We start from the raw sequence: 15,959 nt of genomic DNA, 5'->3' as shown, positions 1-15,959 counted from the left end.
CATAACATTTGCATCAAAAAGTCTTTAAAATGACATCTAAGTAACTAACCTAGAAAATGTAAATCTAATTAACCTATGCTTCAAAACAACCAGTTTAGTAGTGATTATAATAAAAGTTTTTAAAATCATCTTTTCTGAGATCTGAAATAAACTTGGTTCATGCTCAATAATGCTTCACTCTCTGCTGAGGGGTCCAGGGGAACCTGAACCCCTGTAATACCTGGTGCTGAGGGCTTCTGTGCCAATTTCACAGTCACGTTGAATAAGCACTCTCTCCTGCAGTTTCTCTTGGTCTATGTTCTTAGGCACTTCGAAGTGGCATAAAAGATGGTTTTTAAGAATCCCCTATGCCTAAATCATTACCTAAGAAGGAGGTGAGAACTGAGGTGGTCTATTAATTATCTCAGCCAGCTTCTTGCTTTTCAGCATTAAATTGCAATAACTGTCCTGAGCCCTGTGAAATATCTAGCCATAAAAAAATTTTTTTTTTAAATTATTTAAAAAAAAAAAAAATCTGTGCTGTTGTTTAAGAAGAGAAATGGCTGATGCTACATGATGGTGATGCTATTAAATTACAGTTCTCAGAGCCTGAAGGGATCAGGATTATTTACCCAATCTTCTAATTTTAAGGCAGGGAATTCTGAGGCACAGAGAGCTGAAAAAATGTGCCCATGGCCAAGACTGATGTAAAAGCCCAGGAATAAGTATGATTAGAGAGATAGAGTTATGATTCAAGTCCAGCTTTACTATAATATCAATCACACATTAATAACATCCAGCAAGACTTTGCTCACATACTTCAAAAATAATAATTTGATTCTCAATCACCTAAGGATGGTTCAGCATGGGTTCTCTGATAAACAACACTGAACTGCAGAATACCAAATCGTTCTACTGGTCATTCGAATGAAAATGAGCTTTCTGTCCCATTTCATAATTCTCTTTGACTTTGTTTTGTTTTTCTTTTTTTTATCCTCCCTCCTCCCTGTATTGACCACACATGCATGCCATTTCAAAACAAGCTGTAATGCAGGGGACGGGGCCAAGGTGCCTGATCCATAAACAGGTAGGAAGAATGAGATGGACAGGCCACCAAAGCGCAATCATAGTTTATGGAATGAGTAGATTTATAAAGGAAAAAGAAAAATTGCAGAAATAACACACATTTGTTTGAAGAAGCTTTTCAGGTCTTTGCTTTCTGGAAAAATGTATCTTGGAAAACTTGACATTTTGCTTCTTCATTAAATAAACTGGCAAATGGTCCAGGTGTGGTAGCTCACGCCTGTAATCCCAACCACTTTGGGAGGCCAAGGAGGGTGGACCACTTGAGGTCAGGAGTTCTAGACCAGTATGACCAACATGGTGAAACCCTGTCTCTACAAAAAGTACAAAATGAGCTGGGCGTGGTGGTGGGCACCTGTAATCCCAGCTACTTGGGAGGCTGAGGCAGGAAAATCGCTTGAACCCAGGAGGCAGAGGTTGCAGTGTGCCGAGATCATGCCAATGCACTCCAGCCTGGGCAACAAGGGCAAAACTCAATCTCAAAAAATAAAAATAAAATAAAGCAAAGTGGCAAATGGACAGGAGTCAGGAACGGATCAGTTAGATGTCAGGCCCTCTGAGTTTCAATTAGGTCTCTTTGCTTTTGGAGAAGTGGTGAGGAATGAAAATGACAATACAGTTCCCTCAAGTCAAATATTCAAAGGTACCTCTTTTTTTTCTTTTCTTCTTTCATTTTCTTTTTTGTTTTTTTGTTGACAGAGTCTTGCTCTATCATCCAGGCTGGACTGCGGAGACACAGTCAAGGCTCACTGCAGCCCCAAACTCCTGGGCTCAAGCAATCCTCCCACCTCAGCTGCTTGAGTAGCTGGAACTACAGGTGAGTACTACCACGCCCAGGTAATGGTTTAAACTTTTTGCAGAAATGGGGGTCTCACTATGTTGCCTAAGTTGGTCTTGTGCTCTTGGCCTCAAATGATCCTCCTGCCTCAGCCTCCCAAAGCACTGGGATTACACTGCCACTGCGCCCAACCCAGAGGCACATTTCTTTAAGATTACATAGGTAACGAAAAAAATATCAGAGGGAAAACCCAACACCAGGGACCATTCCCCCCAAAGGCTGCCCTGGTCAGGCCCCAGTAAGGACTCTCCGAGGCAAGAGCAGGCCACAGCCAGCCAGGGAGTTCCCCATCGGGGAGGCCCACAGGTGGGAATGAGCCTCTTTTGAGCTCCAGTGACTCCAGGACCTAGGGTTGGCTTAACACAGTAGCAAAGATGATGCCTTAGGTAACTAAAGGAACCTTCCCAGGAGATGAGAAATGTGTCTTTCCTTTTCAAGCCCCAGAAGCCCTTGGGACTCAATGGAATTTCTAAGAGTTTCTGGCATCTCTAAAATGAACGTTCAATGCCACTGCTGTTGTGAAAAGCCCTTGATCAACCTAGGCTGACCACTTCTGCAACTAGTGGGCCAATCTTCCAGGCCACCCCACCCCACCCCACAGCCACAGCCTTTCTCCACCAGAGAACCATAAGGGCGAGGACCATGCCAGCACACTGTATCCAAGGGTGTGGTCTTCTCCTGCTTTTGGCCTTTTTTTTTTTTTTTTTTTTTTTTGGTAAAGCAAAATGTATTTTAGGTTTTTGTCCCGCACACTGAAATTCCATTTCTTTTTCCCTCCAAAAACGGCACAACGTGACACAACAAAATCACTCTGGTCATCTGCACTCCACAGGGGCAGGCTAAAGGCTTTCTGCTGAGAGTCCTCATTTTGCTTTTAGAACATAGGTGCTCTCCGTCTAGCAGAATGTTGGCATCAGTAATTAACACTGAACTGCACCTGTTAAAAATCAAGCAGCATTTTCTCATTAGGCCCCGTTAGTCTCTTAGCATATTTGTAATCACTAATTCAGATTTGCAAAAAGCTCCTTCCCCATAGTAATGATGTCGGTTCCATTTATTTTGAGCCCAGGGGTCTCTGGAGCCTCATCAGCTCCTCTTTGTACTTATTTACAAGGCTGTCTTAATTGACGAAATTAGTTAACCACCAGGATTTTGACCACCATTCTCAAACTCAGATTGTATTTAAATAAATCATTGGAACTGCATCAATTATGTGAGTTTCAGAAAGGATTTGGTGGTTAAAAACAATCCCAGGGGCTGTTTAACTCTTCCTTTCTAACCAGCATCCCCCCATGAAATCCTTCACTTTTTTTTTTCTTTTTTCAAAAAGATTTCTTTTAAAAGGGCCAACCTTTCAATCTCATGGTATCTGGTCTAAGGACTGAACTAAGAACAGAAGGACAAATCACCCCCCTGCCTCTTGCTTCCACCACCAAGTAGGAGTTGTGAAAACCAACCAAAGTATTTCTACTTCCAAGCTTCAACAGTACCCAGCTGCTAGCAGATCTGCCTCATAACTGTTTCACATGTTCACTGCCCACCATGCGTTACTAGAAACTTACTCATAGGCAGTCTCCATTTTCCCCTGAATTTTAGCCTCTAGATGTTAATTTCTAAGTGTTAAAAAGGCAAAAACTTTTGCAGAAGCAAATAATCTTTTAAAGATGAATAACTGTCTATGGGATTTCAGAAAAGGGCTCCAGGGCATTTTTAGGCAGAAAGGAGGCTCATTTACCCACAGTAATGATGGAGTTAAGTGATGCTGGTGTGTTAAAGACACGTGAGACACAGTCCTGGATGTCCCACTGCTGCTACTGAGGAATCCTCCCCACCTGGCTCTAAAGGACCTGAGGTCTGAGCTAAAGAGCGTCTTCTATTCCTCCCACCGTCAATTTTCCCAGATGGGTTCCAGTGATCCCCACGTCTCCTGGCATTCAGGTCCTTGGGCAAACTCCTCCCTAGGGTCTTGCTTGATAATGGAAAAAAGCAAAAGTGGTGGCTGTCCCTTCCAACACTGGGCTACAAAAGGCTGTGACTTCTGTGATCCTGCTCTCATTCTCTCTCTCTCTCTCTCTGGCTTCTCCTTTGCTCTGATGACAGCAGCTGCCCTATGAAGAGGCCCGCGTGGCATGGAACAGTGGGCAGCCCCCAGTCAACAGTCAGTGAGGAACTGAGGCCCTCTGCAAGGAAGTGAATCCTAACAGCAACCACATGAGCAGTTCCTTCCCCAATTAATCCTTCCGATGAGACCTCAGCCTCAACCCTTCCTTGCTTACAGTCCTGTGAGACAGCTGGAGACGGAAGATCCAGCTAAGCCACACCTTCATTCTTGACCCAGGAAACAGTGAGGTGGTAAATGTTGCTTAAAGCTACCATACCTCGGGGCAATTTATTATGCAGCAACAGGTAACTAATATGCCCACTTATGTTCCAAATGCATCAGAAAATTTCATCATTCCTTCAGTCCTCTTCATATGCTCAATTATTACAGTTCTCTCCTTCCATACTAAATAATTTGGAAATTCCATCTCTCTTTCTGAGACACCTCTCCTTCCAACTCAGACCTGAATCCTTTCCTGACCTCCTTTCTCCTTGTTATTCCAAATAGCCAATATCACCTTTCCATGCACATCCATGGGATGCAACATGTTCCTGCAACTTCAACCAAACCTGTGTCCTTCCTGTTGCCAGAGTTCTCCTCTGCCTCCCCTCCAAGACTGGACTAGGAGCTCCTCAGAACTGGAGCCATCCCTCACCCTCTCATCTCCCCAGAGCCCAGGAGGCTGTCTGGCACACAGGGTGCTCAAAGTCTGCTAAGTGGATGAACAAAGGCTAGAAGGAGCATGCACAGGCATCTGCAGGGAGACAGCTGCCAATTTCAAACTCCCTAGGGAGTGATGAGACTAAATTTCATGGCATTGTGTGATGGGCACTTCAGAATCCTTCAAGGAGGACAGCAGATTGCTGCTGTCATCTCCATGCACTCTCCCTTAATGCTTCATATTTCATACCCCAGTCTCTAATCCAAGTCCCCTCACTATTCATGCAATCCTGCTCTGACAGGGAAACTATACTGACGCTTCTCAAATTCCACACCCGTTTTAGTTTTATACACTATAAAGCATATAGAAAACAGACTCTCAACTTTCGACCCTTCTGTTATTAAACTCTCCTCATATGAAGAACAACACAAATGGGAATTGTACTTTAAAATTACATGCAAGTCCAGGGTAATATTTTTTGTTAATATCAAACCCTGACATGGGCAATTGTGACAATTATTGATTGTTGTTAAAGTATTCCTTCTAATTTCTGCTAACTTTTGAGCACTTTAAAAAGATAAACAAAAATGTAGGGCGGGGCATGGTGGCTCACACCTGTAATGCCAGCACTTTGGGAGGCTGAGGCAGGCAGATCACAAGATCAGGAGATCAAGACCACCCTAGATAACACGGTGAAACCCTGTCTCTGCTAAAGGTACAAAAAATGAGCCAGGTGTGGTGGTGGGCGTCTGTAGTCCCAGCTACTCGGGAGGCTGAGGCAGGAGAATCACTTGAACCTGGGAGGTGGAGGTTGCAGTGAACCAAGATCAGGCCACTGCACTCCAGCCGGGTGACAGAGAGAAACTCCATCTCAAAAATAAATAAATAAATAAACAAAAATGCAAGGAATGTGATGTTCTGAAAGCATAATTCTACCTTGTAGCCTCCAATGCGATGCTCCTGCTTAAACTCCTTCCCGTTTTTCAGCCACCGCATGGTTGGTGTTGGGTTACCCCCCGCTGGGCAGCGAAACTTGACAGTGTTGGCCGCAGGCACAGCATGGAGCCGCTTTTCCATCTTTTCTGTGTTGGTCCAGTAAGGTGCTCCTGTTTGGGAAAACAATATTAGAATGTATACCGACGGACAGCTTCCCCTCCATGAGTAAACTCCAAACAGGTTAGATCATTTCGCTTTGCATGTAAATGATAAGCTATTTTTAAAATCTTTGGGTAATATTTACATTTGGAAAATATTTTCAGAAGTCTAATCCAGCTGGCTGAGCAGAAGGTCCCAGAGAGGGACGGTTCACGTCTACTAACGGGGGGGGGAAAAAAGTGTTTGAGGCCCCTTCTCTCTCTTGTTCTTGATGCCAGAAAATCACTTCACGCCAAATCATGTTTTAAAATGCTACTTTATATACATATGAACAACGTATACAACTGCGACAGCTAAGTCCTCCAAAAATATATCATTTTGGATTGCCACACCTATTAAATGGTCACATACACACACTAGTTAAAAACAAGTTGTCCTCAAAAGCCCTATCAACTTATCCACTGGTGCCTTATTTTAAAGGGCAATCAATAGTATAAATTATCATTCTAATATAATAAATAAGCCAGAGAGGCATTCATACATTTCTCAGAACTTATATACAAACAGACAAACAAAAACTGTATCACTAAATACACATTAACTTTTTTATTTAAAAAAATTATTTCCAATGGTGGTTATGAATACCATAACCCTACCACCCACTAATGATAACTTAAGAGGAAGCTACCAATTAAATATGTTAAAATTATGCCCTCCAAATATCCCTGAAAGTCATAAATACAAGTGACTTTTTAAACTCAAGAAAAAAGTTTTAAATCACCAAGCAAAGTGTATTTTATCTAAATAAAAGCCACAACCTCAAGCCAGAATACCACTGTAAATTCTTCATGCCTGCTAATAGTGGCTAATGACTACTACTGACTGAAAGCCTCTGCTTTGCCAAGCACTGCTCAAAGAGTTTTTACATGTCAACACATTAATCTTCACACCAATTCAATGAGAAAGGCACTATCATAATCTTGGCTTCCAAGCGGGGAAACTGAGGCACAGAGAAGTTACATAACCTGCCAAAAGCCATGAAGCTTGGAAGAGGTGCAGCCAGGATTTGAACTACATCAGCCTGATGCCAGAGCCCACTGTCTTCAACCCTACTCTCCACTGCTAGGAAGATGCAGCTTCTCCATGAGGTTGGAATCCGTACCTTCCACCATTCTGATGTTTAAGGCTAAAGTCCGGGAAAGTCAGCCTGGGTCAAGGCACATGTCCTCCTTTTTTCCTGTCCAGAACCTCTACCGTACAGCAATTTAACTTTTCACATACATGTTTCTGTCTTAGCAAAGTGGTAACCAAAATCCCTGTATTCCTCTGAAACAGCCACCAACAGGACCTTGAACATTCTAGAAGGCTAATTCATAACTGTGCTTATTTCTGATGAAGGCTAGACTGAACAACAGCACACACACTTCACAAACCCAAGGTAAAATGGCCCTAGGCAGGGACTTTGTCTCTGATGCATATTTAGAAGTCTCCTCTATTCTATGGGTGTAGAGCACAGTCCCTGGGGGATAAGGATCCCCTTCACTTAGCTAGACTCTCAGGATACAATTAGGAATTGAAATGATTGCATCCAAACACCTACCCCAATTAGCCTTCACGCTTACTCTTGAAACCTGTTGTCAAAGGTAGGGCTGAGATTTCTTTACAAGGGCAGGCTCTATCTTTATCCCTGTGCTTATCTAAGTGTCAAAGTGATGGGATTTAGGTGCATCCATATGATGCTAAAACAGTGGGAAGAGGGGCAAAACTATAGAAGCTGGGAGGGAAGAAGAGGAAGGAGAAGAAAAAAGGAACAGGGACTGAATTCTTTCATTTGAATCCAGTTGCATTTGCAACCTGGGTAGCCATTGGCTTTGGGTGTTGAATGCCTATAAACGCACCTATTCTTTTGAAGGTTCACCAGGGAGTACTTGATTCCTATTCATCACAAGACTCTCAGGGCCTGGCATATACTGAAACAATTTCAACAATCTTTCATTTTAAAAGCTTCTACTTAGAAAAATCCATGCACAGCCACAGTCACTAAAAAGAAACCATTGAGAGCACAAAACAAATAATGAGCTTTGTCACTACACAAAGACGTTTACAAATCTGACCTAAATGGAAAGCATACCTCATGCTGTCAGGTGTCTGCACTCATGTCATTTGTTTAAGTAAACACAATAGCCTATTCATAAGAATTAGCTAAATATTAATGCAGTAACTCTTTCAGATCGCATCAATTACTACTGAGCTGATCCTGTGGAATGTCTTTTCCTTTTTACATAAAAGAAATCAACAGATATGTGCTTACATACCATTAGGCATGATTTTTATGTTCCCTAAAAAAAAGTGGGATTTAGCTGAAGGAACTAGGAATGTTGTTCTTTTCTGCCCTCACTGGGCCAAGCCATGGGTGAGACTGTAACAGCACAGGGACCGCCCCAGACCACGCGCACCTATGCAGGCCTGACCTGCGGCAACAGCAACAGCACACGGGCAACCCGCACCTTTGTCTTGGTGCCTCAGGAGTGATTTAAGGACTAAGGTGAAATAATTTTGCTGGAATTTCTGGCAGGTAGCCACTTCCCTGGGGGTGATATTTCAATCATCAAAGCTACACCTATAAAATCTGCTTCTGCAAAACAGAGACACAGCCGTACAGCAGGATATGGGCACAGGGCTGCTCATCTAAGTCTCAGAGATCCAAGGTCGGGGGGCACCATAAAAAATCCAGGCACAACCCTCCGCCCAGGCTCCCCTGTGTGACCAGCCCCACCCTGGTGACTGCTAACATCACACCAGCACACAGCCTCTCTTTAAATGTCAAGCTCACAAATAGGTTTAATGAACTTGATACGGGAGGGGAGGAAGTCTTTTTTTTCTTTGAGACAGTGTCTCACTCTGTTGCCTAGGCTGGAGTGCAGTGGTACGATCTCGGCTCACTGCAAGCTCCACCTCCCGGGTTCATGCTATTCTCCTACCTCGGCCTCCCGAGTAGTTGGGACTACAGGCACCCACCACCATGCCCGGCTACTTTTTTTTTTTTTTTTTTTTTTGTGGTAGAGACCGTGTTAGCCAGGATGGTCTCAATCTCCTGACCTTGTGATCTGCCTGCCTCGGTCTCCCAAAGTGCTGGGATTACAGGTGTGAGCCACCGTGCCTGGCCAGAACTCTTTTATAATTTTACAATTGCTCTTTCTGAAATACACTAGCTTTATGTGAACCTTGAAGAATCTGTAAGATCTAGAAAAATAATAATACTGTAAGATAGCCTTACTGCGTTTCCTTCATCAGCAGCCTGGTGTCCTCTGTATGTTTTCGCAGTTGGAAAGGCCACACATGGAAATGCCAGGGCTTCCCAAGAACTGCAAAGCAGCTGGAGACAAACACCATCCAGGCACCTAGGACAGGCTCCTCTACCTAAGGAAGCCCCTTTTATACCAAGGCTCATGAACAGCTTTAACAACTCTCATCTGGAGAAGGAACTCACGTACCAAATTAAAGATCTACCAAAGCCGAGATCAGCCTTGTCCATAGTAGATGCTCAACAGGGATGTTCACTCAACAATCCTATCTAAAATGAATCTGCAGTCCAGGTGCAGTGGCTCACACCTGCAATCCCAGCACTCTGGGGGCCGAGGCAGGCACATCACCCGAGGTCAGGAGTTCAAGACCAGCCTGACCAACATGGTGAAACCCTGTCTCTACTAAAAATACAAAAATTAGCTGGACGTGGTGATGCATGGCTATAGTCCCAGCTACTCACGAGGCTGAGGCAGGAGAATCGCTTGAACCCAGGAGGCAGAGGTTGCAGTGAACCGAGATCATGCCATTGCACTCCAGCCTGGGCGACAACAGCAAAATTCTGTCTCAATCAATCAATCAAATGAATCTGCAAGCCAAGGGCACATGAGTTTCCCTGAACTTTATATACCTTAGAGGTGTATGAAGAGTGGGCTTAAAGTCAACTAATAGAGATGTGTGGTATAAACTTCCAATGGCATTCGAAATGAATGACACTAAACCACCTGTAAAGGAAACAAATTAATCCCGATGATAGGTATAGTACCTTTGGCTCTGACATCCTTAGAGCTTCTGATGTGATAGGTACCACGAGAATGATGTTCTCCTAATCATTAAATACTAAGAATGAGCTGATTAAAGGAACAGTCAAACCTAGCCACAATCACATCCCATCACCAGCGTATAGCATACCTACTCATTTTCATTTTCTACACTGTAACAGTTATTGCATATAAGTAATAATATTAAGTAAGTAGAATTTTACTTTAAGACAACAGAAGTCTTTTAAGATGCAATGGGTTACAGAGAGATTTATAAACGCACAGAAACTTCCCTTAAAGGACTCCAACACAGCCTTTAACATTCCCACCCCAGCCAAGTTATCATTCTTTCTCGGGGCCCCTTCCTTGTGATAGATGTGTGCTTCTAATATCAGTTTCTCTGTACTGAAAAATATTCCTTCTGATGCTGACCAACAAGAGTAGGGCACCTGGAGGGTACAGCTGGAGTTGTCTTCAGCCTATGGGGTAGGCACTCAAGCGTTTATTGGATGGATGGATGGATGGATGGATGGATGGATGGATGGACAGACGGATGGATGACTATTAAAAGCTTTAGCTATTAAAATGAAGTAGTTGCACTGATTAAGGTCCCTCCCAGTTCGAACATACTTTCCAGGTATCCATGTGCTAGGCAGGTATTGATTCTATCAACAAATGGTAGGATTATATTATTTCTTTTGACCCTGCAATTTAAACTTAATCAGAAATCATAGTCTGCTGGGCCTGCCCCACCAAAACCCTTACATATCAAATGCTGACATCTAAGGTTTATAATCTTCTCTCTCTCTCTCTCTCTGGAACCAAAAAAAGAGAGAACACGGCCCAATGATTTAAAGGAGAAACATGGAATCATATTACCAGGCTGTACCAAAAGAGACCTCAGTGACCATCTGGTCCAACGACTGATGTGATCAATGTCATCCAGAAAGGTTAAGTGATTTGATCAAGGTCACACAGCCAGAGGCCGGGCTGAGGCCAGGCCCATCTCCAGCTCCCTGAACAGTGTTCCTTCAACCATTCCAGCCTGCCCTTTGAACTCTCCCATGGTAATTAAGTCAAAAGTTCAAGATTTATGTGAGCAGCGGCCACTGATGACTGCCAACTGTATTTTTATGGATGCAAAAAATTTTAAAAACACAGCCTGTTTCAGCTCCTAGATTAAGTCTCACAAACTCTCTAAAGCCCCACTAAAGCCTCTGTCTCGAGTCTATAATTAGGGCTTTTAAAAATATCACTAATCAGGACATTTGAATGCCTTGACTCCTGACAGGGGAAAAATGTCTCAGAGCTCCCCACTATCCTGCAGTTCTGTTTTCGGTTTGGTATAAACTAAGAGAAAACAAATCTAACAAAATATGGAGATGTGAGTGAGGATATGATTATGAGGGGGTGTGTCTGTGGCTTTATTTAAGAACTCTCATTAAAAACTTGCTAACCAGCCAGGCATTCAATCAGAAATATATGTTTTAAAAACCAAGCAAGTTAACCACAAGGGAAAGAACTGAGCCCACGAGCAGACCGGTTAGCCCATGGGAATTGCCAAGATCTGCCTTCAAAGGAAACTTCTCCAATCATTGGCTGCACTGTTTAACCAAGGAGGAGACTGAGAAAGATATTCAGTCCAACCATTGGATGGAACCTCATCACCAGTCTTTGCGATAAAACACCAAAACCAGCCTTTTCTTTTAAGAGACAGGGTCTTGCTGTGTTGCCCAGGTTGCACTGCAGTGGTATGACCATGGCTCACTGCAGCCTTGATCTCCTGGGTTCAGGTGATCCTCCCACCTCAGCCTCCCGACTAACCGTGACTACAGGCATGAGCCACCACACCTGGCTAATTTTTTATTTTTTGTAGAGATGGGATCTTGCTATGTTGCCCAGGCTAGTCTCAAACTCCTGGGTACACGCGATCCTCCTGCTTTGGCCTCCCAACTAGCTAGGATTACAGGCGTGAGCTGCTGTGCTGGCCCAAACCAACTTATTGATGATGTTTTCATTACAAAGGGAATTTCCAAAAATTTACGAAGCCTGTGTGGGTTTTTTGTTGCTGTTGTTGTTGCTATTGTTCTTTTCAATTCCTAGAAACTTCAACACAACTAAGAAGCCTGCAGTTATCAACTTAGGATCTCTACCAAGTAAAAATCCCAATTAGAACAAAGGTGACTTTGAACTGTTATCGGCAGGTTAATCAATGAAATGAGTTTGGGATCTCAGGCTAACTACCTTCATTTTCCCTAGTTACTTCCAAAAAAAATAGCCTTTCTCTCTGACATGGAGTGTGGGCATCTGCAGGTCTCAACAGGAATGAAACCAAAATAGAAAATCACTTTGTCTCACATCACTCGAGAGAAAGAACCACTTTAGCAGCAAGAATCTTGATACAGCTGTTTCTCCATCACTTCCTTCGAGTTAAGCAACGGACCTGAACTTTTCGTCAATCATGATCTTCTCAAAACTAAGTCTTAAGCTCTTCAGAAACATTAATCACCAAAACACAAGCTGGAGACAATAAAAATCCCTCGAACAAATGGGTATATGTATTTATCTAGTGGCTGCCAGATAACCCATCAACACACCTAGTATGAGGGAAGGCAAGAACTAGTTAACTCATGCTTTTCTATGCAAAAGAATAAATTCTTAACCTTTCAAAACCCTCAACCTGGATGCATTTCAAAAATTAGCATTTGAAATTGCAACTTTCTTTCTGGAGAAAATGTGTTGCACCGAGGGGCATATGTAACAGCATTATTTCCTGGCAGCCAGGCTTGTAATGACATCACAGAACTGTTCCACTTGGAAACATCTAGTGCTGGTACCATGTGAGGTCATCAGCTAGTCAGCTGCTAAAATATGACCAGCAAATGCCCTGCACATCTGTGATGAAGAAATCAACTTAAAATAGATATAGATAGATAGATAGATAGATAGATAGATAGATAGATAGATAGATAGAGATTTTTTTTTTTTTTTTTTTTGAGACAGAGTCTTGCTTTGTCGCCCAGGCTGGAGTGTGGTGGCACAATTTCAGCTCACTGCAACCTCCACCTCCCGGGTCCAATTGAGTCTCCTGCCTCAGTTTCCCGAGTAGCTGGGACTACAGGCGCCTGCCACCAAGCTCGACTAATTTTTATATTTTTGGTAGAGACGGGGTTTCACCATATTGGCCAGGCTGGTCTCGAACTCCTGACCTTGTGATCCGCCCACCTCGGCCTTCCAAAGTGCTGGGATTACATCCGTGAGCCACTGCACCCGATCTTTAATTCTTGATTGTTATTTTTGCCATTGTATTTGGTGCCCAAGCTTTTTGTACTTTGTACAGAATCTAAAAAGAACTCTAGCAGGCAGCTGAGCTTGCCTTCTTATATTAACCACCAAAATTAGATCAATAATCTAGCATATCAGCAGAAGAAATGACCTGCAATATATTTTTCCAACTGGAAGATACAGAACTAAATTTTCAATATCTCAATCCAAAAGGAGAGAAAAAAAAAAACTGAAAAAAGCCCAAAAATGTCACCATCAACACCGGGTCACTGGAGCATCATTTGTCAAAGTTCCTAAAGAAGAACATTCAAACACATCCCAGTGGCATTTCCAGACAATGAGAAGGCACCAAAGAAATCAATCTGGACACATGAGTGTTTTCCAGGTGGCTGAAAATGCAAAGAATTTGGTGCTTCTGCAATTTTCCCTATTAATCGGGTCAGGCATTTGACACTTGAGGTGGCAAAAAATTGTTTTAATGGCAATGTCCCCTTTCCTGCCTTGCCAGTTACCCCAGCCATGGCATTCCTCTGTCCACACAGGCCACAGCTGCTTAATCTCAGCTGCCCCAGGCTGCACCTGTGAATCAGACCAGCCTAATCACACTAACAGATGGCAGAGGCCAAGTAGCCAGCTAAGAACTGCTATCACTTTAAATAGCATCTAATGTTTCACAGACACCAAACAGAGGCACCTCCTCACAGCAGTATCTCCCTGGTACAGCTAACACTAGCCCTTAATCACTGCAGAGCACCCATTTCGGGGGCAGAGTTGGTGTCATTTGAGAGCTAATTACAAAAGAACCCTGCTTGCAAGGTGAAGGCATGGCAAGTACACTGTTGGTTAGCATTTATCACATGGGCGCTCTACCCCCTGGTCCTTCTGCATGGGCGCTGGGCAGTTAGGAACAGTGTTCATCAGGCAAAGCATAAGGGCCACAGCACATAATCCTTCTGAACCACTCAGCCTGCCTGTCACGTAATCCATACCTTGCTGTTGCATTTTATTGCTTCACATGGTTTCACGGTAACCTGCTATTAGGCAGGTACCTGACCACCAGGACAACACAGTTCCCCAGGCATCCAAAAACCACCCTGACAGAATCTGATGTCTCAATCCAGCGAGGACACCCACATACAGTAAAACTTGAGAGCTGTAAACACCTGTACAAGCATTCTCACTCCACCCACATCGTGACCCTAGGATGCTCTCATGCAACAGGCCTACAACTGAAACGCAGCTCTGCTTTTGCTTGCTGAGCCACAACTTTCTAATCAATAAAGCAAGAATAAATACTCCCTCCACCTGATCGGGTTATCAGTGGCACGGATGGAACCAGTAACCAGCTCAGAGCCTGTCTAGGGCGGGCCTTCAGCATCTTTGCCTCCAGCTTCATACCAGAGCCACTGGCCAAAAGAAGTGAGTGACGTGCTCCACTGTATCAGTGCTTTTTGTTAAATAATAATGATAACCTCTTTAGAAGGCTGGTACAAATCATAGAAGATACTTCCACTCACCTTATTATCCACTGTTTTACGAACAAGACCGCTAACGGTAAGCTCCCATTCAGGGCAGACCTCCATGTGCAAATTCTAAGCCAGTGGCTCTCGCATTTCAGTGTGAAGCAGAATCACCCCCAGAGTTTCTAAGGCAGTGGGACTGAGGAACCTGAGAATCTGCATTTCGAGGGAGTTCTCAGGTGATGCTGATGCTGCTGGTCCAGGAACTTCACTTTGAGAACCACTGCCCTAAGCTTCCTCTTGACAAAAAGTAAAAACTGCATCAACCAAAATATTTCCCTTTTGCCCAAGCTGCTAGGAGATTCAGGGACAAATCTAAATCTTCACTTAAGTAACTCATTTATCCGAGGTACCTACCAATATCTGTTTTATCTTTTTCCTTTAAAAAGCTAAAAGACAGGCCGGGCGCAGGGGCTCACACCTGTAATCCCAGCACTTTGGGAGGCTGAGGCGGGCAGATCACCTGAGGCTAGGAGTTCCAGACCAGCCTGACCAACATGGAGAAACCCCGTCTCCACTAAAAATACAAAATTAGCGGGGTGCGGTAGCATGTACCTGTAATCCCAGCTACTCGGGAGGCTGAAGCAGGAGAATTGCTTGAACCCAGGAGGCGGGGACTGTGGTGAGCTGAGATCGCACCATTGCACTCCAGCCTGGGCAACAAGAGCAAAACTCCCATCTTAAGAAAAAAAAAAAAAAAAAAAACAGAAAAAAAAAGTATTTTCAACAAATAGTGCCAGAACCACCACAGGCTAAAAAGTGAATCCATACACACACCTAACATCCTTCACAAAAATTAACTTAAAATAGATTACACACATAAATACAAAATACAAAACTATAATAATCCTAGGAGGTAACATAGGAGAAAATCTGGATGATTTTGGGTTGGATGATGACATTTTAGATATAATACCAAAGGCACCATCCATAAAAGAAAAAACTGGACTACATGAAACTTAAAACTTTCTGCTCTGCAAGAGACACTGTCAAGAGAATGAAAAGGCAAGCCACAGGTTGGGGGAGAAACTATTTGCAAAAGAGATGTAATAAAGGACTGTTATCCAAGATATACAAAGAACTCTTATAACTTGACAGTAAGAAAACAAACAACCTAATTAAAAAATGGGCCAACGGCCTTAACAGATCTCTCACCAAAGAAGATATATGGATGGCAATTAATCATATTAAAAGATGCTTTGCATCATCTGTCATCAGAGAAATTTAAATTAAAACAACAAAATACCACTACACACCTATCAGAATGGCCAAAATCCAGAACACTGGGCACATCGAATGATGTGGAGCAACAGGAACTCTCATTCCTTGCTGG

The 15,959-nt window shown here is 43.3% G+C and overlaps 1 protein-coding gene across 11 annotated transcripts in view; it reads right to left on the bottom strand.

Moving 5' to 3' along the window:
* Positions 1 to 15,959, bottom strand: part of FGFR2 (fibroblast growth factor receptor 2) — a 120,502-nt gene that overhangs the window by 67,651 nt on the left and 36,892 nt on the right. For all 11 annotated transcript variants that reach the window (XM_023224375.2, XM_023224369.2, XM_023224373.2 and 8 more), the window contains one exon: positions 5,599 to 5,768. In XM_023224375.2, the coding sequence (XP_023080143.1) occupies positions 5,599 to 5,768 (170 nt within the window). The remainder of the gene's footprint in view (positions 1 to 5,598; positions 5,769 to 15,959) is intronic.

The sequence above is a fragment of the Piliocolobus tephrosceles genome, chromosome 9, assembly GCF_002776525.5.
Source record: "Piliocolobus tephrosceles isolate RC106 chromosome 9, ASM277652v3, whole genome shotgun sequence".
NCBI lineage: Eukaryota > Metazoa > Chordata > Mammalia > Primates > Cercopithecidae > Piliocolobus > Piliocolobus tephrosceles.
This window is presented reverse-complemented; position numbering and strand designations above follow the sequence as displayed.